An 18,780-nucleotide genomic window follows, 5' to 3' on the forward strand; every position below is an offset into this window, starting at 1 on the left:
TGGAGTCTCTGCAGTGTCAGCTTTTCTGGATGACCTGGGTCTCCTAGAAGAATCTACCCCTCCCCAGCACCAGAGACACTTAAAGTGATTTGCTTTTTAACTCAAGGGTGCCCATGCTCCAGGCTGTTTAACAGCACTGCTGACAGCATCTTGTGACGAATCAGGAAGAATAAAATAAAACAAAACCACAACCTACCTCTGCTAAGGGATCCACTGCCCCATTCCTTACATACTATACACTAAGAACCAATACAGTTCTGTTTATCAAAAAATAACAAACGTGTACACTTTGAGGTGCAATGTAATGATTCAGGCTATGTAGAAAGAGCCAACCAAAACACACAGACACACACACACATCGATGCATACATGTGTGTATATAAATGTGTCTATATGTACATACATGTCTGTCATTTCACCAACCAATTTAATGTTAGCTCTGTAGAAAGCAGTGCATATGTATGCATGTAAACAGATTTATATACACATATATCTGTCACCTGACCAACTCATTCAACTTCAACTATATAGAGAGTCAAGTGATACACAGATAAGCATATAGCCCTCCACACTCATATGTATAGATACAGGTGTCTATAATCTCTATCTGTGCACACATTTACCTGTCACCACATCCAACTTCTTTGTTTCACTTATTTGCTGGATGAAGACAGACAGAATTTCTTTTGATGTCACCGGCAGTCACACGTAGCTTCTTGCGATTCTTTTACACCTCACTTCAGTGAGCATCTCTACCTTTCTGATTAATCAAAGGCACACAGCCAGTTCAGTTCCCAGAGGTGGGTGCTCTCCCTTGGTGGAGCAACACCTTGATCAGACTCTCCTCTCTCTGCCTGGCACCACATGGGCACTGGAGCTACCCTGAAGGGGTCTAGGCCTTCATGGTTAACCCAGTGTAAAGTTAACAGGTTAATTTTGTATAAACCAGCTTTGCATTTTCCCTTTTCATAGAAGCAGGAAGAGAAAGTAAGATAACTCAGCGGGGGGTGTGAGTTACTCTATTGCTGTCTCTGTATGTCTGACACCTCAGCTCTAGGCCACAATTAAACAGATGCATCAAAGACTTCCCAGTATCTTCAAACATCACAGCAACCGAGTCCTTCGGTCCTCAACAGTGTGTTTCCCTGAAGAATTTCCTCTTCCTCTCTACCATGTCTCTTTCTTTCACTAGTGATGCATACAATCTGCATACAAAGCAAGACCTTCCGATGTGTTGATGTTACTATAAACATCAAATCCCCATAGAATGCAGAGCTGTCCCTGAATGAGGTACCTTTAAATTCCAGAGGCACCTACAATCTGAATTAAAAGAAAAAAATTGGAGGTGTAGCTATCAAAAATGTAATTTGTGACTCTGCTGTGGAATGACTGTAGGCAAGGTATCTGTGTTTCATTCGGTAGGCAAGCACACAGGCGAGCCTAGCTAGGGAGCATAGGGAGGCACAGTGTCGCTAAGACCACCCCACCCCGGATGTGAGAATCTAATAGTTCTACCTCCCTCCCGAGTGAACCTCACACAAACATCAGAGCCTCATGCTTGTTGAAGCCGCTGACATCACAGGTAGAAATCCCAGAAGCAGGAAGGAACTCCTTGATGCTCAAGCCTGTAGGAAGCCCAGTGTCACACACACTAGCTCACATCCACAGACGTCAGGATGACCTGAAGGGCAATTAGAGTCCCTTTCCCTGCAGCTTTTGGTAAGCATGCGTGAAAGCTAAAGTTATGTTTTGTTTGAATTGCTGTGCTTGAGAGATCTATAAAGTAAAAATGCCTCTAACCTTTCAGTTCCAACTTGCCCCCAGACAGATAAATCTGTAATCCCTACTTGCCCAAGTACAGTTAACTTCCTGGAGTGCTGGAGGCTGCTGTTCACGTATGATAACAAGCCATGTGTTTTCACTTCTGTAAAAGAGGTTGGTTGCCCCAACTGCATAGGACATGCTTGATCATGGGTAGGTGGGAGATGTGGAGGCAGGAAGTATATCAGACTGTGGCTTTCCCTGATTGGACAAAGACAGGAGGTATGAGGCCTTGTGTAGCCTGTGGAGTTTGCCTTTATAAGTACGCAACTCATGCAATTCATGACCATTACTGGTAATCCCAGGTGTGGACCTGGACAGTGACCGTCATCCTTGCAGGCATTTAATAAAGTTTGTTTCAAATTTGGCTCAAAAGTTGTAGTGTTCTTGTTCTTATTCTTGCCTGGTGGGATTAACACATGCCAGCTTCTCAGTACTTTTGTGCTTTTAATATTTAATTTGTGGTATAGAAAAGGTACTAAAAGCAGGCTGGCAAGAGAGGTCAAGAGCCCGAGTGTTTGCCTTACAAGTACAAGGACCTCATGATCTCCAGAAGTCATTGTAAAATGCCAGGGAGGGTGGCTTGTGTTGGCAGTCTCACCAGAGGATAAAGGCCAAGACAGGAAGATCCCTGAAGCACGTGGGTCAGCCAACCCAGGGTAATGAGTATGTTCCAGGAGAGAGAGAGAGAGAGGAGAGAGAGAGAGAGAGATCCTATGGACCATGCTTATGGAATAATAGCAGAGGATGCTCTGTGGCCCCTCATGTAAGCATCCCTACCCTACTCACCCACCTCATCCACCCTCCCCTTCCCTCCTGCTCCAACCCCACCACACACACACACACACATACACACACACACACAGAGTTCTTAGTCAGTGGTAACCTTTCTCTCTCTCTCTCTCTCTCTCTCTCTCTCTCTATCTATCTATCTCTCTCTCTCTCTCTCTCTCTCTCTGGCATCCCACTCTCACTCCTGGTCTGTGTTCTCCACCACTGGAGTGAGGGAAGAATGTGCTCAGGCCTCCATTGTTTGCCAGGCCTTGCTGCACTGCAAGCTGCTGCCGGCTGAGCTGAGGGGGCTCCCCGCTAATGGAATGTGTAAATGAAAGACTTTCAGACCACTCCGAGGTGTCCTTCACATTTCCATCCTGGTTAACCAGGAGGAAATTCACCAAAATCCACCCTGGGGCCCCCTTGTCGTCTTTTTCCTTCCTGACAGTCTTACAGCCACAGTAGGCGTGCTAGGCAAAGACACAGCAAGTCCTATGTGGTGATCCCAAGAACTAATCCCCCAGTTCTTCCTCCTATGTGAGAGAGATTACTCTTCTCCCTCACGGATGAGGGAGGAAGAAATGAGTGCAAAGGGGGCCCGGCAAAAGTACCTGGTGTTATCAGAAAATGTTTTCCATAGCCTCTCTTGCTTTTTTGACCCATAGCCAAAGCCACTGGTGATCAGAGCACACTGAGATTTTTTTTATCGTGTGAGGTAACTGAAGAATGGAACACCTTAAGTGTCTGACTTCAGGCCCGTGTCTATTATGTGGTTCCATGGCGGCACCCCCTCCTCCCTCCATTGCCGCGGATACTCTGATGATGTTAACGTTCCCTGCCTGTGCACTCTGGACAGCAAGTGCCATCAGAGCCATCCCCCAGTGTGAAGACAATCATTAGTAAATGGCTAAGAGCAGATGTCAATGGTGCTTCAGGCTGTGGCTCAACCACCCACTAATAAAGGCTTTGAACTTGGATATGAGGAAAGCTCTCTGGAGCAACCTCACCAAGAGTGTTTTCCAGTGGTCAAGGGCAAATATCGCAATTCAGTGAGCAACTAAGCAAAAAAAAAAAAAAAAAAAAAAAAAAGCAGTACATAAGCCCAAGTCTTGAATGAGATCCCGCCCTAAGCAGGCCTCTCTGCACAACAACACTGGCAGTTCAGAAACAATTTGCAAGTAATACAGTAAGAACCTGCAGCAAGCCAATCCAAGAAAGCTGTAAAAGTCTCTCTGTTCTCCTCAGGGGAGCCGCGTATTTACATGGCTGCACGTGTCAGTTGGCCACCATAAAGGAGGCGAATAGAAACAGAGGGGGGGTGGGTCTTGAACACTGACTGAGTGTTTGGTAAAAAGGCACGGCCACAAAGCTGTAGGCTGGGCTCAAAGCTCCAACGTGCGTGCCGCCTCCAACGGATGCCAATGGATGCTTGCTCCGAGGCTAAGCTGATGTCGCTGGGAAAGAACAATGTGCTTGATTTATGATGTTTAACATTCACACAGGAAGTGGAGTTGGTGACACTACGTGTTTCCCAATGCCAGTGCTGCAGGAAGATAAAACACTGGAGGAAATAGAAAGATGTCCAGGAAGACATCAAGTCCCAAGGTCAGGAAGTAGCAGGCCACTTGGGCTGCCCCTCCCCTCCTCTGCATGGATGCCTTGGCATAAATACAGTGGGGTGTGGATTCTGAGCATGCACACGGAGTCACCGGAGGGCCACTTGCTGCCAAGTACGTGTGTGTCTGCTTTATTTACTTGTACTTGGGTATTAAGTTTCTCTGCTAGACTGTGGGGTGAGTGAGGACATGGACCAGTCTAGAGCAGAAAGTAGAATCACATACATAATTAATTGGATAACACGATTATTGGCACCCAGTCTTTTAGGTCAGAAACACATTAGAAAGGTGCTGGGTGTGTCTCCAGTTGCTAGAGTAGTTACCTGCTAGACCCAAAGGAAACTCCGGTTCCCCAAATTCCAAAAGGCAGAAGGGACAAATGGCTATCTGAGGTGCTCATTACACAGTAAAGTGTACACATTGTATGCTGCCCCCCTGCCCCAGGCTCTCTCAGTATCACACTCACTTCAAAGTCCATCTCGGCTCTTCTCACCTCCTCGACCCCCCAGCTAATTACCCCTCTCCTTGCCCCCCCTCTGTCCTCCTCCTCCCTCTCTCCCCTTGCTCTCCCTCTCTGTTCTCCCCTCCACACTTCCCTCCTCCCTGTTCTAGTCCTGCTTCCACCCCAGCCAGGTCCAGGCTGCCGGCTATGTTCCGGCTCCTTTCTCTGCTCTACACACCTCAGATGCCTCTGGCTGTTCTCTCTCATATCTACGATAAAACCCTTCCCCTTAGCCACACCATTGAGCAGTTATATTGTTAGTTTGTACATTACCTAGCACACATAAAGCCCTGAGCTCAATATCCCAGCAGTTCATAAACCCAAAATGGTGGTGCATGCCTGTAATCTTAACAATTGGAAGGCAGAGCTAGGGTGACGAGGAGTTCAAGGCTAGCCCAGCTACGTAACAACTCTGAGTCACCATGGACTCTACACAGAAGCCGCATCTCAAAATAGTTTTACACACACACACAGACACACACACTACACACTGACACAGACACACACAGACACACACACTGACACAGACACACACACACAGAGACACACACTGACACAGACACACACACACACAGGGACACACACACAGACACATACACACACACAGAGACATACACACACAGACACACACACACAGACACAGACACACACACAGACACATACACACAGACACACACACACAGACACACACACAGACACCACACACACACTGACACACACACACAGACACACACACAGAGACACACACACACTGACACAGACACACACACAGACACACACACTGACACAGACACACACACAGAGACACACACACACAGACACATACACACACACAGAGACACACACACAGACATGCACACACACACACACAGAGACACACACACAGAGACACACACACACTGACACAGACACACACACAGACACACACACTGACACAGACACACACACAGAGACACACACACACAGACACATACACACACACAGAGACACACACACAGACATGCACACACACACACACAGAGACACACACACAGAGACACACACACACTGACACAGACACACACACAGACACACACACTGACACAGACACACACACAGAGACACACACACACAGACACATACACACACACAGAGACACACACACAGACATGCACACACACACAGACACACACACAGAGACACACACACACTGACACAGACACACACACAGACACACACACACTGACACAGACACACACACAGACACACACACAGAGACACACACACACTGACACAGACACACACACAGACACACACACACTGACACAGACACACACACAGACACACACACACACACACACAGAGACACGCACACACAGACACACACACACACACACAGAGAAGAGAGAGGGGGGCTACATGTGATTGTGGTTATAAATTTATTTCAGTCTGAGAACATAACAGACTGAAATAAATTGATCACACATCTGAGAATGTATGGAGTCATGTCATCAGGGACTTGACTCTTGGCTTCTATTAGGTTAAACAGGTTAAAACTAGAAAAAAAAAAAAAAAAAAAAAAAACCTTCCTTGAGATGTTGAGGTAAATTCTGAAGGCTGGTGAGGAATTGTTCAGGGAAAACGGAAGTGGAGAACAGAGGGGGCAAAGGAACACCACAGGTGAACACAGCGATCCAGAAACACTGAGGAGAGTTAGTTACCACTGCCGTGATGTCTAACCCTCAGCCATGAAGACAGGACGGTGTAAGGGACAGGTGAGAATGTCCCTGGAGGACTGCTGCAGACCCAGTCCAGACAACATAGTCCCAGGGCACCCTTCCCAGGAACAGCCACATGTCCCCTTTTACCCTTTCATCCAGCCTCCAAGATTCAACAGAGATTCTGGTTTTTTGCTCATGTTGTTTTTGCTCAATGATTTCAGGGGTATCGAGGAAAGAAATCTACAAGAGTACATCCATCGTCACTTCGTTATTTTATTTACTTTGCGTGTACGTGCGTTGTATGTAGCCTTTGGGTGTGTGTTGGGGGGGGGGGCGGCGCACCAGGTGTCTTCTGCTGTCACTTCCCACCTTCTATTTTGAGACTGGGTCAATAATTACAGATTGGCTAGCCTGGCTGTCCAGCCCAGCTCTGCGCATGCTCTGTGGCTGCTTCTCCAGCACTGTAATGAGAGGCTTGTGCTGCGGTGCTGGGTTTTATACGTGGGTGCTGGCGATCTGAACTCAGGCCCTTGTGCTTTTGGACTGGCATTTCACTGACTGAGCTGAGACCTCTCCACATCCCAATTCATTAATGTCTTTACTGGAGAGATAGCTCTGCAGTTGAAAACGCTTGCTGCCCTCACGGAGGACCTGACATCCGTTTCTAGCATTTGCATTGGGCAGCTCCAGGGTACTGCACGCCCTCTTCTGGCCTCTGTGGCCAATCGTCCTCATGTTGATGTGACTCATCCTCTCCGGAGCCGGATTCCATCTCTGTGTTTCTGTGATGAAAGTCTATCCAGCTGGGCGGTGGTGGCGCACGCCTTTAATCCCAGCTCTTGGGAGGCAGAGGCAGGCAGATTTCTGAGTCCGAGGCCAGCCAGGGCTACACAGAGAAACCCTGTCTCAAATAAATAAATAAATAGAAACCGGAAAGTCTATCTTTGGCCAATTTTAAGGGGGAAATGAACTGTTTACATCCTTATTGATACATCTGATATTTTCATGTTTTACGTTTCGGAAACCCCAGTGGACGTTTGACACATACACACCTAAATTAATTAATTAATTAAAAGTCCTAGCAGTGGGCGGGTGAAAGTATCCAAAGGAGAGTGTTGCCATGGTTTGCTAGAGGTTTCCACAACCCACAGGAGGGAAACAGAGGTTTAAGCCAGCCCTAACACAGAAGGGTTGACTCATCCTGGTGCAGCCCCCGGGGAAACCACAGCAGTGCAACTTAGCTGACAGAGATGGACGTCCTTGGATAGCAACGTGTACCTGAACACCTCAGACTTTCTAGTTCTCTGGAGGATTCTTAGTGTGCTAACTTCTGAGGTGGATAAAATGAAGCTCGGAGTGTCCGATTGTACTGTTAGCTGGTGTTCTGGTTTGCATGCCAATGAGGGGTGGATGAGCTATTTTACCTGAAGGCTGCTTGAAGAACAGCCAGGGCAGTGCAAGCAAGAGAGACACAATGACGAGGACAGAGAGGAAGATGGAGACCATGGTGGTCACATGGCCAAGACACTAACCCAGCTGTGAGTCCCACTTCAAGAGGTGGAGGAGACTGGAGGCCTCCCTCTGTCATACAGCAGCCATGGGACCCCCTGGTCAGTACCAGTTATTCCTCAGAATTACTGGACAGCTTGAAATGAGATCAGCCGATGTGAGTCTACCTTGCTTTGTGAGTGACGCCTGGTAAATGCCCAAAAACTGTGGGCAAAGCCTCGGAAGAGGAAGCTGGAGATAGCTGTTGCTTTGTTCGCTCCTCAGACTTCCAATGGGGTTTCTGAAATCCAACCCTAAGTGAAGATAGCAGATTGTGTCAATGAGAATACAACCCTGCCCCTGAGAATAGGCCAAAGACTGGAATAGACTCTCACCAAAGAGATGTCCAGGCTACAAACCAAGCACACAAAACAATGAAGATGGCTTACTGTCAGCTTTTAAAGGATCCTTCTCTACCCACCACTCCCAAAAGGTGCCTAAGGTTTTCCTTCATTTTCTTTTAAACCTGTAGTCCATCACCTTGGCTTCCAGGAACTTGGAAGCACCTTGCAGGATACAAAACCCCTCAAGAGAGTGTGATTATCTCTTCAGGGAAGCAAGGTTCCACTCAGAAGCACGAGCAGCCGTTCTTGGAGAACTGCCGCAGCCTCAAGCAATGGGGGCTTCTTCACACCGAATCCAGGAACTGAAGTGGGACAGTGGTTAACCACACTGTTCTATTTACACCAAGTATTGAGACCAGCTGGGGACAATGCCTAGAAGGCTGTGTGCTTAGGAACACACTGGGGGTGACACAGACAGACATCCTCGTCCTGCGGGGGGGGGGGGGGAGGAGAACACAGACATCCTCTTCCTCATCCTGCTGGTAAGTACGCGGGCCACACAGAATTTCAAAACATATTGAACTGTCCATGTTAAAAGAGTTTTACTGCTTGTAAATTATGGCTCAATAAACTGAAGAACAGAGAAAATAGTAAAAAAAAAAAAAAAAAAAAAAAGGAGAGAGGTGTGACTGGGGAGGAGAGAGGTAGAGACGGGACTGTGGGGGAAGGGCAGGGCTGCTTTGAACATTTGGGGAGAAGAGGAAAGGGGACATGCTCTGATCATGTGTCACAATCTCATGTCACAGGGTACTTTTTGTTTGTTTGTTTTTCGAGACAGGGTTTCTCTGTGTAGCCCTGGCTGTGCTGGAACTCACTTTGTAGACCAGGCTGGCCTCGAACTCAGAAATCCGCCTGCCTCTGCCTCCCGAGTGCTGGGATTAAAGGCGTGCGCCACCACACCCGGCTTTCACAGGGCACATTTTAAAGGGTTTATTTGTTTTATTTTATTTTTATATTTTATGAGTTCAAGTGTTTTGCCAGCCCGGATGGCTCTGCACTATGTGTGTGCTGTGCCCACAGAGGCCAGAAGAGGGCAGCAGATCCCAAAGACAGGTGCTGCCTTTTCTGAGGATTTGTGTGGACTTCCCAATTATGCGAACCTCATTTGGGCACTACGATTTGTCTTTCAACCTAGAAGCTCTGCATTCTTCTTCTTCTTTTTTTGTTTGTTTTTTTTGTTTGTTTGTTTGGTTGGTTGGTTGGTTTGGTTTAGTTTAGTTTTTTTGTTGTTTTTGGTTTTTTGTTTGTTTTTCAAGACAGGTCTCCTGCAAAGTTCTTCCTCTGCCTTCCTACTCTGAGTCCCGGGGAGCAGTGCCCTTCCTTCTCTATGGGACACGTCCTCCTGTCTTATAGGTCCGCTACCTTATAACTGTCCCCGGCCTCCACTGACCTTCAAATCCCACATCTGTGACTTCAGTCCTGTTGTCTAATAGAACTGCCCCGTATAGACCAACAGAACAGACATTGGCAGAACCACTAGTTACTGAGCACTTGCTGCGAGCCAGCCACGATGACTGCATGTCCAAGAATGAGCAGCCGAGGGTACAAGTGTGAGGACCTGAGTTCAAATCCCGAGAACCCACTTAAAAACTAGATGTGTAGCACCAAAGTCTATATAATCCTGTGGCTCTGGGGGGCAGGAGGGAGCAGGAGATGGTGGGTAGATGGCCTGCCTTACGCAGTAGAGACTAGCAAGACCCTATCTAAAGCAATGTGGTGGCTGAGGACTGACCCCTGACACTGAAGTTGTCCTCGGACCTCCAAGCACACACACACACACACACACACACACCTGAGAACTAACACTGCCCATGCTAGAACTCTGGTCAGTTTAGGTACTGAAACAAATAATCAATTTGGTTTAATTTTCCAGCCGACAAAACCAAGCTAAATTTCAGTGGACACATGTACCATTAAAGGTCTATATTTGAACTGATTAGGTAGGAACCGCACTCATTCTCAGATAATCTGTTCAACAGATGTATGTGCTAATCTCAGTTTACAAGTTAAAAAAAAAAGCCTTAATAATTCTAAACGTGAAGCAGACCCTGAGCTCTTCATATAACCACTCAGAACCCACAAGGCTAGAACTCCCTAAGAAGAAAAGGGCTTTAACTCAGACCATCCGAGAGTTTGTCCTAGGTCAGAGGTGGCAAGCATAGGCTCTATATTTTGCTAAAGCACTGGTCAGGGGATGTCGATGTTTTCCCCTGTGAACATGGAGGAAAGAAGGGCAGAGGAACAAGCCCAGCAAGCCACACCTTCCAACCCAGCTTCCTAATTCAGTAACATTAAGAACTAAGAAAGGACTGGGCTGGGGAGATGGTTCACTGGATAAAAGTACTAGCTGCATATATACACTCCTTATGAAAACACACGTGCACATGCACAGGCATGTAAGCATCAGGACCTGGGTTCAAATCCCTAGCACCCACAAAAGACAGCCTTATCTGCACATGCCTGTAACTCCAGCATTCACAGGCAGAGATAGACAAATGCCAAGAGCCTACTGGCCAGACAGCCTCGTCAGAATGGGGTTTCAGGTCCAGTGTGAAATGCAGTCTTAAGGGAGTTCGGTGGAAAGTGAGAGATACAAGAGGGCTCATAATTCTTCCTCTGGACTGGCACACACACACTCACACACACTCACACGCACACACACACACACACACACACACACACACACACACACATGCAAACAAATGCACACACATACAGGCAGCCTCACTAAAAGGATCAAACACCTTCTCCTTGTGTATATGTAAGCAAGAAGCTGCATTTCTGTTTCTTTTTAAGGAACAGGGAGTACAACGTTACTGGAAGTTTGATATTCCCTAATGAATCACACCCTTGCTCCTTTTCTCCCTCGTTCTCTTTCTAGGAGAAAAATAATAATGTTTTGTCCACTAATATCTATTCCCTTGGACTAATAAAAGCATCTCAGGATTTTCTAGGAACCAAGTGATTACTCAAAGGAAACAGTGTGTGCCTGTGAGGCCACTCGTCAGGGACTTGTAATGTGGCGGCACTTTAGGGTGGTAGTGAACGGGGCCTTTGAAGAAAGTGGGTCACTGGGATGTGTCTGTAGTGATCGTGCATTCGGTGGTACCATCTTGATTTTCCCCTTTCTCTACTTCCTGGCCACCATGGCTGAACTGTTCTGCCACGCCTTTGTCTGCCATGACAAATGGACACGTCTGAAACTGTGAGCTGAAACACATCCCGGCCCTTGGGTTTCTCTTGGGTACTTTTGTCATGGCATGCAATGGCATAAACGCAAGGCCAGGTTATTTCCCGCCAGTGCTCCTGGGATGTCTTCCATCATTTTCCAGTGCACACAAAAGATCAACTCAATTTAGCCAAACACAGTTTATCATTTTTTTTTCTGATTTTCTGATTACCTTACAGCCCAGCACATTTTTGCTCCAACCGAGTATTTATTTCTCTTGACTGCACCCAAAGAACTTTAACATTTTTAAAAATTATTAAGCTATTAATTTATAAGCCTAAAAATTTTGCTACCTATTCTTCCGAAGACGTATACTTGCAGAGAAATTCACCAGATGTATTGGCATGTGGCATACAGCCCTGAGTCTAAACTCAGAAACTCCGTCCCAGCTGGGCCCTGGCACCAGGTTAGAGAAGCAGCTATTGACACATGAGGGCTTACCTACCACAAAAATACCCAGATACCAGAACTAGTATCTGTTCTGTAGCTGTGACGGACACCCTGACACAAGCCATCCCGAGAGGAGAATCTGTATGGTTGACAATTTCATGCCCATTATTTGGGGATGACCAAAGCAGGAACTCAAAGCAGTCAGTCACATCACATCCACAGTCAAGAGTACATCCTTGCTTGCTCTCTGGTAGCTCTGTTCTAATACTGTTCAGGACCCACTGCCTAGGGAATGCTGCTGCCCACAAAGGCTGCACTGTCCTAGATCAGTTACCAGTCAAGACAATCTGCCCTCCCCAAGGCACACACACAAACCTACCCTGACCTAGGAAGTTGCTCAGTAAGACTCTTCTAACAGGCAAGCCTAGGTTGTATCAAGTTGACGGTGAAAGCTAACACGCTTCAGTTACCACATACCACATGGCCCAAAAGACAAAAGCAGGTCAAAAGGGTACCAGCTTTGTTTGACTGTTAAATAATGTGTCTGTCTGTGCTGTCACCTTCCCCAGAGTCCTCGGGTAAGGGAACCTTAAAGTCTCAGCTCATCTTCCCTTTTCAAACTTTGGACCCCAGTAATTATATTGATCAAACTATTATTAACAACACTGACTATTGTCACCTAGGAAGTTGTGAGTCAAAATTTGGGGTGGCTTTTATCATTCAAACCATACAATAACCATTGGTGGTTGACACTATCATCACAGTACCCCCTTTGAAGATGCAAAGGTCAGGAGGTGGGAGGTTAAGGCCCTACTGTAAGTTAGAAGTAAGGCAAGGCTGGAGCCAAGACCCAACTCAAGCCTCTCTGACTTCTCAAACAATACCGATAAAGGCGGTTTTCCACTTCTGGGCCAGAAATCAGAGTCTGGCTAATAGTAAAACCATTTAAAGGCTTCTGGTTTCTCGTGCCAAAATGTCACTCGAGGGTCAAGTGCCTACGAGGCTGCCTTAATTCACCAGCATTCCCCCTGACTTGCTCCTTGAGATAACCAAAGCAGAAGCGTCTTTTGGATTACAGTGAAAAGCAAGGGCCTCACTCCCTACAGTCCACACCACTCTGGCCTTGCCAAAGTCTTGCCACTCGTGGGATTCATCACACCTGAGGTACTCTGCACTTGGCAAGCTGCTCCATCTTACCAGAGAGAGCAGAAAGCAGGCAGGCAGTTAACTTGACCCTTAGAAGTCCTCTCTGGGCTTTAGGATGCAAGGAAATCCTCCGAGTCTGTGAGGATAGGATATAATACTGACTGATGCAGTGCTCACTCACTTGCCCGGACCTTAGCGACAATCTCATAATTATTCAAAAGGTACTTTCTTCACTGTGATGTGCATCGCCCATATTTTATGGAATACCAAAACTATATATTAAAATATTAAAACTAGAGGAGTCTGAGCAAAATGTTTATATGACACTCTACTTTTAAAACTTTCCCGAAAGTCTAAAATAATTACAAATTGGAAGATTTAAAAAAAATCCAAATGACCAACAGGATAATAGATTCTCCTTACAAGAGCGTCCTGAAGCATGCTGTTCAGACTGTGTTGCTAGTAGGATGTCATTGAAGGGAGGAGTGGACTAACTTTCATCCGCCAACTGCTACTGGCAGCAGGGCTCTGAGAACCTCTAGGCCAAGGTCATAAGAAGGGTCACAACTTGAAACTGCTCACCAAGACCTTTGTCAGAATGGAGCAAAACAAGGAGTTATCTCATGCCACCTCATACCTGGAGGTGAAGCAAGGGGGTAGAGGCAGAAAATAAGAGGATGCTGTGAAGAGGACGAAGAGGAACGAAGAAATATCCCCGTTACCCATATGGGATCAGGAGAAAGATGTACACATTTGTATGAGTAACTTTTTAACACAGGGGGTAAAAAAACAATACATTATACAAATAAGGTTTTTTTTTTCAAAGTTTCATAAACAACAACTACAGAGTTATCTGGTACAAGAGGAACATTTCTAAAGACTTTTAAAATCCGGGAAAAGATGCTCGGTGCCCTTGGGAATTTTGGTGAGGATGTTTTGGCGTCAGGCGCATTCAACTCAAGGGCCGCTTTCAAGGACTTGCGGGTCTCTAACTTACAGAATATTTTTAATCTTTGGCCTTAAGACTAGAACAAAAGAGATCTGCCCAGTTTAGAACCTCTTCAGGCATGAGGAAGAAGGCCTTAGACTAACAGGTGAGAAAATACCACAGTTCTGATGGGTACCGAGACAGGAGACTGCCTCTAGTAAAGGCTCCATGAGAGAGTAGAGGGAGCAGCTAGGTGGGAGATTTAGGGTCTGCTCTGACTTGTGGAGCTCCTGTGAGACTTCCTTCCTGAGCAGCTGCAGGGACCAGGTAGCAAGCAATCCTACAGGGGAGACCGCCTAGAACCACGAGGGAACTCTGAGATTAAAAAAACAAACAAACAAACAAACAAACAAACCAAAAAAACGAAAAAGACAAAATTAAGGCCAGCGAGATGGCTGGCTTCGTGAATAAAGGTAGTTGTGCCAATCCAGACAAGCTGAGTTGGGTTCCCAGAAGTCACAGGGTAGCAGGAGAAACTCCTGAAAGTCCACACACACACACATGTTGTGTCACACACATACCTCAGTATTCTAACCCCTATTTCAGAGACTATGATGACATATGATATATGACTTTTACATCCAACAATACATGGCTAATTAGGGATCATCCCCCATGTTACTTTTTCATTAAAACAATGAAGGTAAATTATCCAAGAATAAAGCACAGCCCCGAGGCAGAATCAAAACGCGGTCAATGAGCCAAGCGTGGTGGCGCACACATGCAATCCTGGCATTTGATGGATGGAGGCAGGAGATCCGGAGTCCAAGGTCACCCTCTACTACATAGTGAACTTAAGGCAAACCTCGGCTACGTAAGACCCTATCTCCAAAGAAACCAAAAGCAAGCTAACAGAAACAACTTTCATTGCTCCTTCAAAGCTGTATTTCCAAGGCTGTGCCCACTTACATCTTATTAGTGGTGTCGTTGCATGGAGGAAGAGTTAAGTAAAGAATGTTTTTAAATTCCAATTATTCTCCTGAACGCAAAGAAAACATTAAATTCTGGCACACTGCATTGAACACAACAGCTTCTAAGTCCGACGTGGAGTTCTACCCGACTTACCCCAGCAGCCTCATAGACTACAGGCCATACCGTCCAAGGTTTCTTCCATTTACATTCAAGTAGAATAATTTACTAGGACACCAATAGGTCTTTCTACTCAAAACCAGAATTTGCTAAGAAAAACAAAATTAATTTGCCTTCATATTCATCAAAAGCAAAGGCAGTCATTAAGGTTTGAAACATAACAGTCGCCCTCCGACTCTCAGAACGGCTAGTGAGGAGGACCACGAAGATGAGCCAAGGCTAGCACAGCTCATTTCTAGGTTCAGAGAAGGAAGCCACATAATTTAAGACAAACACCTGGAAAAGGGGGAGGGAGCAGTATTTTGTTTTTACCTCAAAAAAAAAAAGTAGGCAGACATGCAGCAAATCACATCGCGGGGATACTCAATTATCTGAACACACTAATTAAGTAAATGTAATCAACTGGCTTTCAGTCCTCTCCTTGCCTGGTGCACATTTCTAGAGCACTGCTCTCCTCTTCCCTTGCTCCTCACAGCGGGCTGGCTATATGGTGCAGCAGAGGGAAACAAACACGAACAGATCTTTTTGCTGATGGCAGGAGTTTCTCACGCTCGGGGCAGAGGAACCCACACCATGGTGAAGGCAGCCCCGGCTGTAGATTTTAATTACCCTCCTCACCAATTTTGCAGAGGAGACTTAAAGTTCAATTAGGTAATATGACGCTCGGTTAGGGTGTTTTCATAAAACTGGGCACAGGCTTTCAAGTAGTAAATATGCAGCCGTGACAGGATTAAATATTCATGAAATCAAGATCGACTGGAAGGCTGGGGATATCAGACTATTAAAATTCATATAGTTTCCACAACGTAAATCTTGTATCCACTTGTAAAGGTACCCCGTTCTGGTCTGATTTGGAGTGTGTTCAGATACCAACTCCTGTGTAGCTTACCATTTAAATAACAATATTGATTTTTTGTAGATAAACAACAACCCCGATTCTTACCTCTGGTTTCAAAATGCAGAAACAATTTTAAGCATTTGCAAAGCCAAACTTAAGGATCCGTCTGCTGACGGAGAACAGCAACACTCCATGCGATCCCAGCATGCACCAGCTATGTGTTTAATCTACTGGTGTTTTAGCAAAGGTCCAAAGGAAATCAAGGTGTTCCCAAGGAGGAGCATTACGGGAGCTGTGGCTGCTTCCACCTAACAGAAGTGCCTATCTGCCTGGACGCTTCCTTGAGACAACGTGGAAATAAAGTACATTGACTCTTCTTGGGTTCCAATATTCTGATTTGCTGAACCAACTTTCCCCCAATATTATCAGTTGCTTTCAAAATGCTTTAACAAACACGTGCGCGCTTGATACCTATGGAACTAAACAACTAGCTTCCACCAAACTCAACTCAGGAGCGTGGGCAGAGGCCGAAAGATCAGACACGGAACTCTCTGGATACTGCCGAAGCATCGTCTTCAGTGCCATTTCCCCTACTGTACAATTTTCTCAGCAGACGAAACATCAGCACCAGAGAATGACATCTCAACCATTTCTTACTTGAATTCAATTACCTAAAGAACTCCACACAGTCAGGCGCAGGTCTCCCCTGGTCTACAATGACACAGCAGGGCTGCAAAGGACTCCCAGGGTTCATCTGCCGCCAGGCACTGGGTCCCTGCCCTCCTGGAGAGGAGGGTGCCCGCTGAGAAGGACCACCTCCAGCCTCGAGCTCCGGGAAGCAAGGCTGTCCAATCTGAAACAAGCCAAACTTTGCTCCCATCAGTAGGTGCATGTCACCTCCCCTCCAAGAGTCTAGGAAGCCACTTGCCAGGTCTTAAGGCACCCTTCCCTTAGACCCACAGCATCTAAAGGCGAGTCTCAGCTCTGCCCCGCCCGCGGCTTCAGCCCTGCCCTCAGCCTCCTCGCATCGCGTGTACCACGACTTCCCCTGCACACATCACTGAACACCGAAACCAGAGCAGACTTCTTTCTGCACACGCCTTCCAGTTGAGAAACTCACTACCGGCGTGGATTCCTTTAAATCCCACGCCTTCTCCAATCTGCCACCCCACCCCCCACACAAACGAGGTAAGGGGGTTGGGAACGGAGGGGTTAAAGAGACGGCCACTACTAGTCCTTCTCCGTCTGGTTCAAAAGATGTCACGGCGGCCACACCGCGGACCTTACCTTGCTCTCCCCCCTCTCGCCGTTGGGTCTCGCCTCCGGATCGTCGCTGTCCTCAGCACCCGCACTCTCGCCGGGCACTTCATCCTGAGCCAGCTGCTGCTGGGGCTGCGGCTGGGGCTGGGGCGGTTGTGGCGGCGCCTGGCAGGCTCCGCCAGCCCCCTGGGAGCGGGGGATGGGCTCCGGGCGCGGAGAAACTCCCTCCACATCCATCTCCATCTTCCCATTCACTGGAGGGCAAGACAAAAGCGGAGCGGAGACTTGGCAGCGGCGCCCGGCGGCTCCTCAGCGGCCCGTGGCACGCATGGCTCGCCGAGGAGGGGCCGCCTCGCGCGCGCCCTCCCTCCTGCCACCCTTCGCCCGCACTCCCCGCGGCTCGGCTCCGGCGCTGCGGGGCGTCTGGGCCCGGGAGCCCGTGAGGAGCGGGTGGCCGCGTGTCCTTGGAGCGCTGGCCTTCAGGCGCCCCCCGGCAGTCCCGCTACACCGAGCGCATCCTGGCGGTGGCAGGGCGCCTCCCAGCCGCGCGCCCCAACCAGCCCTGGGGACAGCCCCAGGGACTTGTTCTCCTTATCCTCGATCCCAGATCCGAGATCCTCGATCAGCCGGCGTCTCCCGCCCCACCCCCTTGGGTGTTTCACCTCCCTTCCAACCTTTTGAACAAAGTTACTGGAAGAACAAACCAGATGGGCCGGGTTTGCCTGGCAGCACTGACAGGGATAGGGAATGTCAGGTGTAAGTGAGAGAGATCTCACACCCCCAGCCCGCTGACCAAGCAGCAACCTTATCTGTCGCCCCTTTCCCAGAGCAGAGGAACCAAAGAAAGGAGGGGTGTTCCAACCTATGCATGAGGATATCAGGGAACACTAGGAAAGGGGTAAGAGTGGCTGAAGGGACCACTCCAATCCCAGGTAACTACCACCTCCTGACCCTGGTTTGCCCTCCTCTAGCCACCAAGAGTGTCTCCCTGAATGCCTGCATGTGTCTCCCAGAGTCCAGTATCCCCTGTCTGCCCTGATGCTGATGGCTCTGGACAGGAGTGCAGCCCTCTACTAGAGACCCAGAGCACAGAAGCAGCCAGGATCAAATTCCAGGCAGGAAACAGACCTTACAAGACCGTCCTTGTCTTGGGCACATCACAGGTTAAAACTGGGCAGGGGTGGGGCTCATCCTGACCAGCCTCATTGCGCTGAGTTTGGCACCAAGGTTTGCCTTGGAGGGTCAATGAAGGAGGAAGAGAAGTGGGGTGTATGTAGCTGCCAGGCTTTTACTGCAATGTGCCCTGGGGTGGGCGTGCGCCAGCTGGGCGCCTGCTCTCCCAAGTGGCCAGTTCTCTCAAGCAAGCTGGGCATATTTTATAAGAGGCGAGCTAGGGGCAGGCAGTGAAGTGCTCTGTAAATACAGAGTTGGCAAGAATGCACCTGGACAGCCTTAAATTGGACTCCCTGTCAGCCAGGCTTATCAATTCGGTGCTGTTCACATAGAACTTAAGAGTTGCTGGGATAGTGTCAGTG

General features: G+C 47.8%; 1 protein-coding gene and 1 long non-coding RNA gene across 10 annotated transcripts in view; both read right to left on the reverse strand.

Moving 5' to 3' along the window:
* LOC115031911 (uncharacterized) overlaps positions 1-16,621 on the reverse strand; it is a 163,734-nt gene extending 147,113 nt beyond the window's left edge. The window contains exon 1 of one of the 2 annotated variants that reach the window (XR_015044507.1): positions 16,091-16,621. This is a non-coding gene — a long non-coding RNA (uncharacterized LOC115031911). Of the gene's footprint in view, positions 1-15,123; positions 15,262-16,090 lie in introns of those variants that run through there. The other variant, XR_015044508.1, reaches the window with a different exon arrangement.
* Positions 1-17,488, reverse strand: part of Rbms3 (RNA binding motif single stranded interacting protein 3) — a 1,312,983-nt gene extending 1,295,495 nt beyond the window's left edge. For all 8 annotated transcript variants that reach the window (XM_085828159.1, XM_085828156.1, XM_085828158.1 and 5 more), the window contains exon 1: positions 17,273-17,488. In XM_085828159.1, coding sequence (XP_085684285.1) covers positions 17,273-17,488 — 216 coding nt within the window. The remainder of the gene's footprint in view (positions 1-17,272) is intronic.
* Between the last annotated feature and the right edge of the window lie 1,292 nt (positions 17,489-18,780).

The sequence above is a fragment of the Mus caroli genome, unplaced genomic scaffold, assembly GCF_978045245.1.
Source record: "Mus caroli unplaced genomic scaffold, Mus_caroli_1 scaffold_11, whole genome shotgun sequence".
NCBI classification, from domain to species: Eukaryota; Metazoa; Chordata; class Mammalia; order Rodentia; family Muridae; genus Mus; species Mus caroli.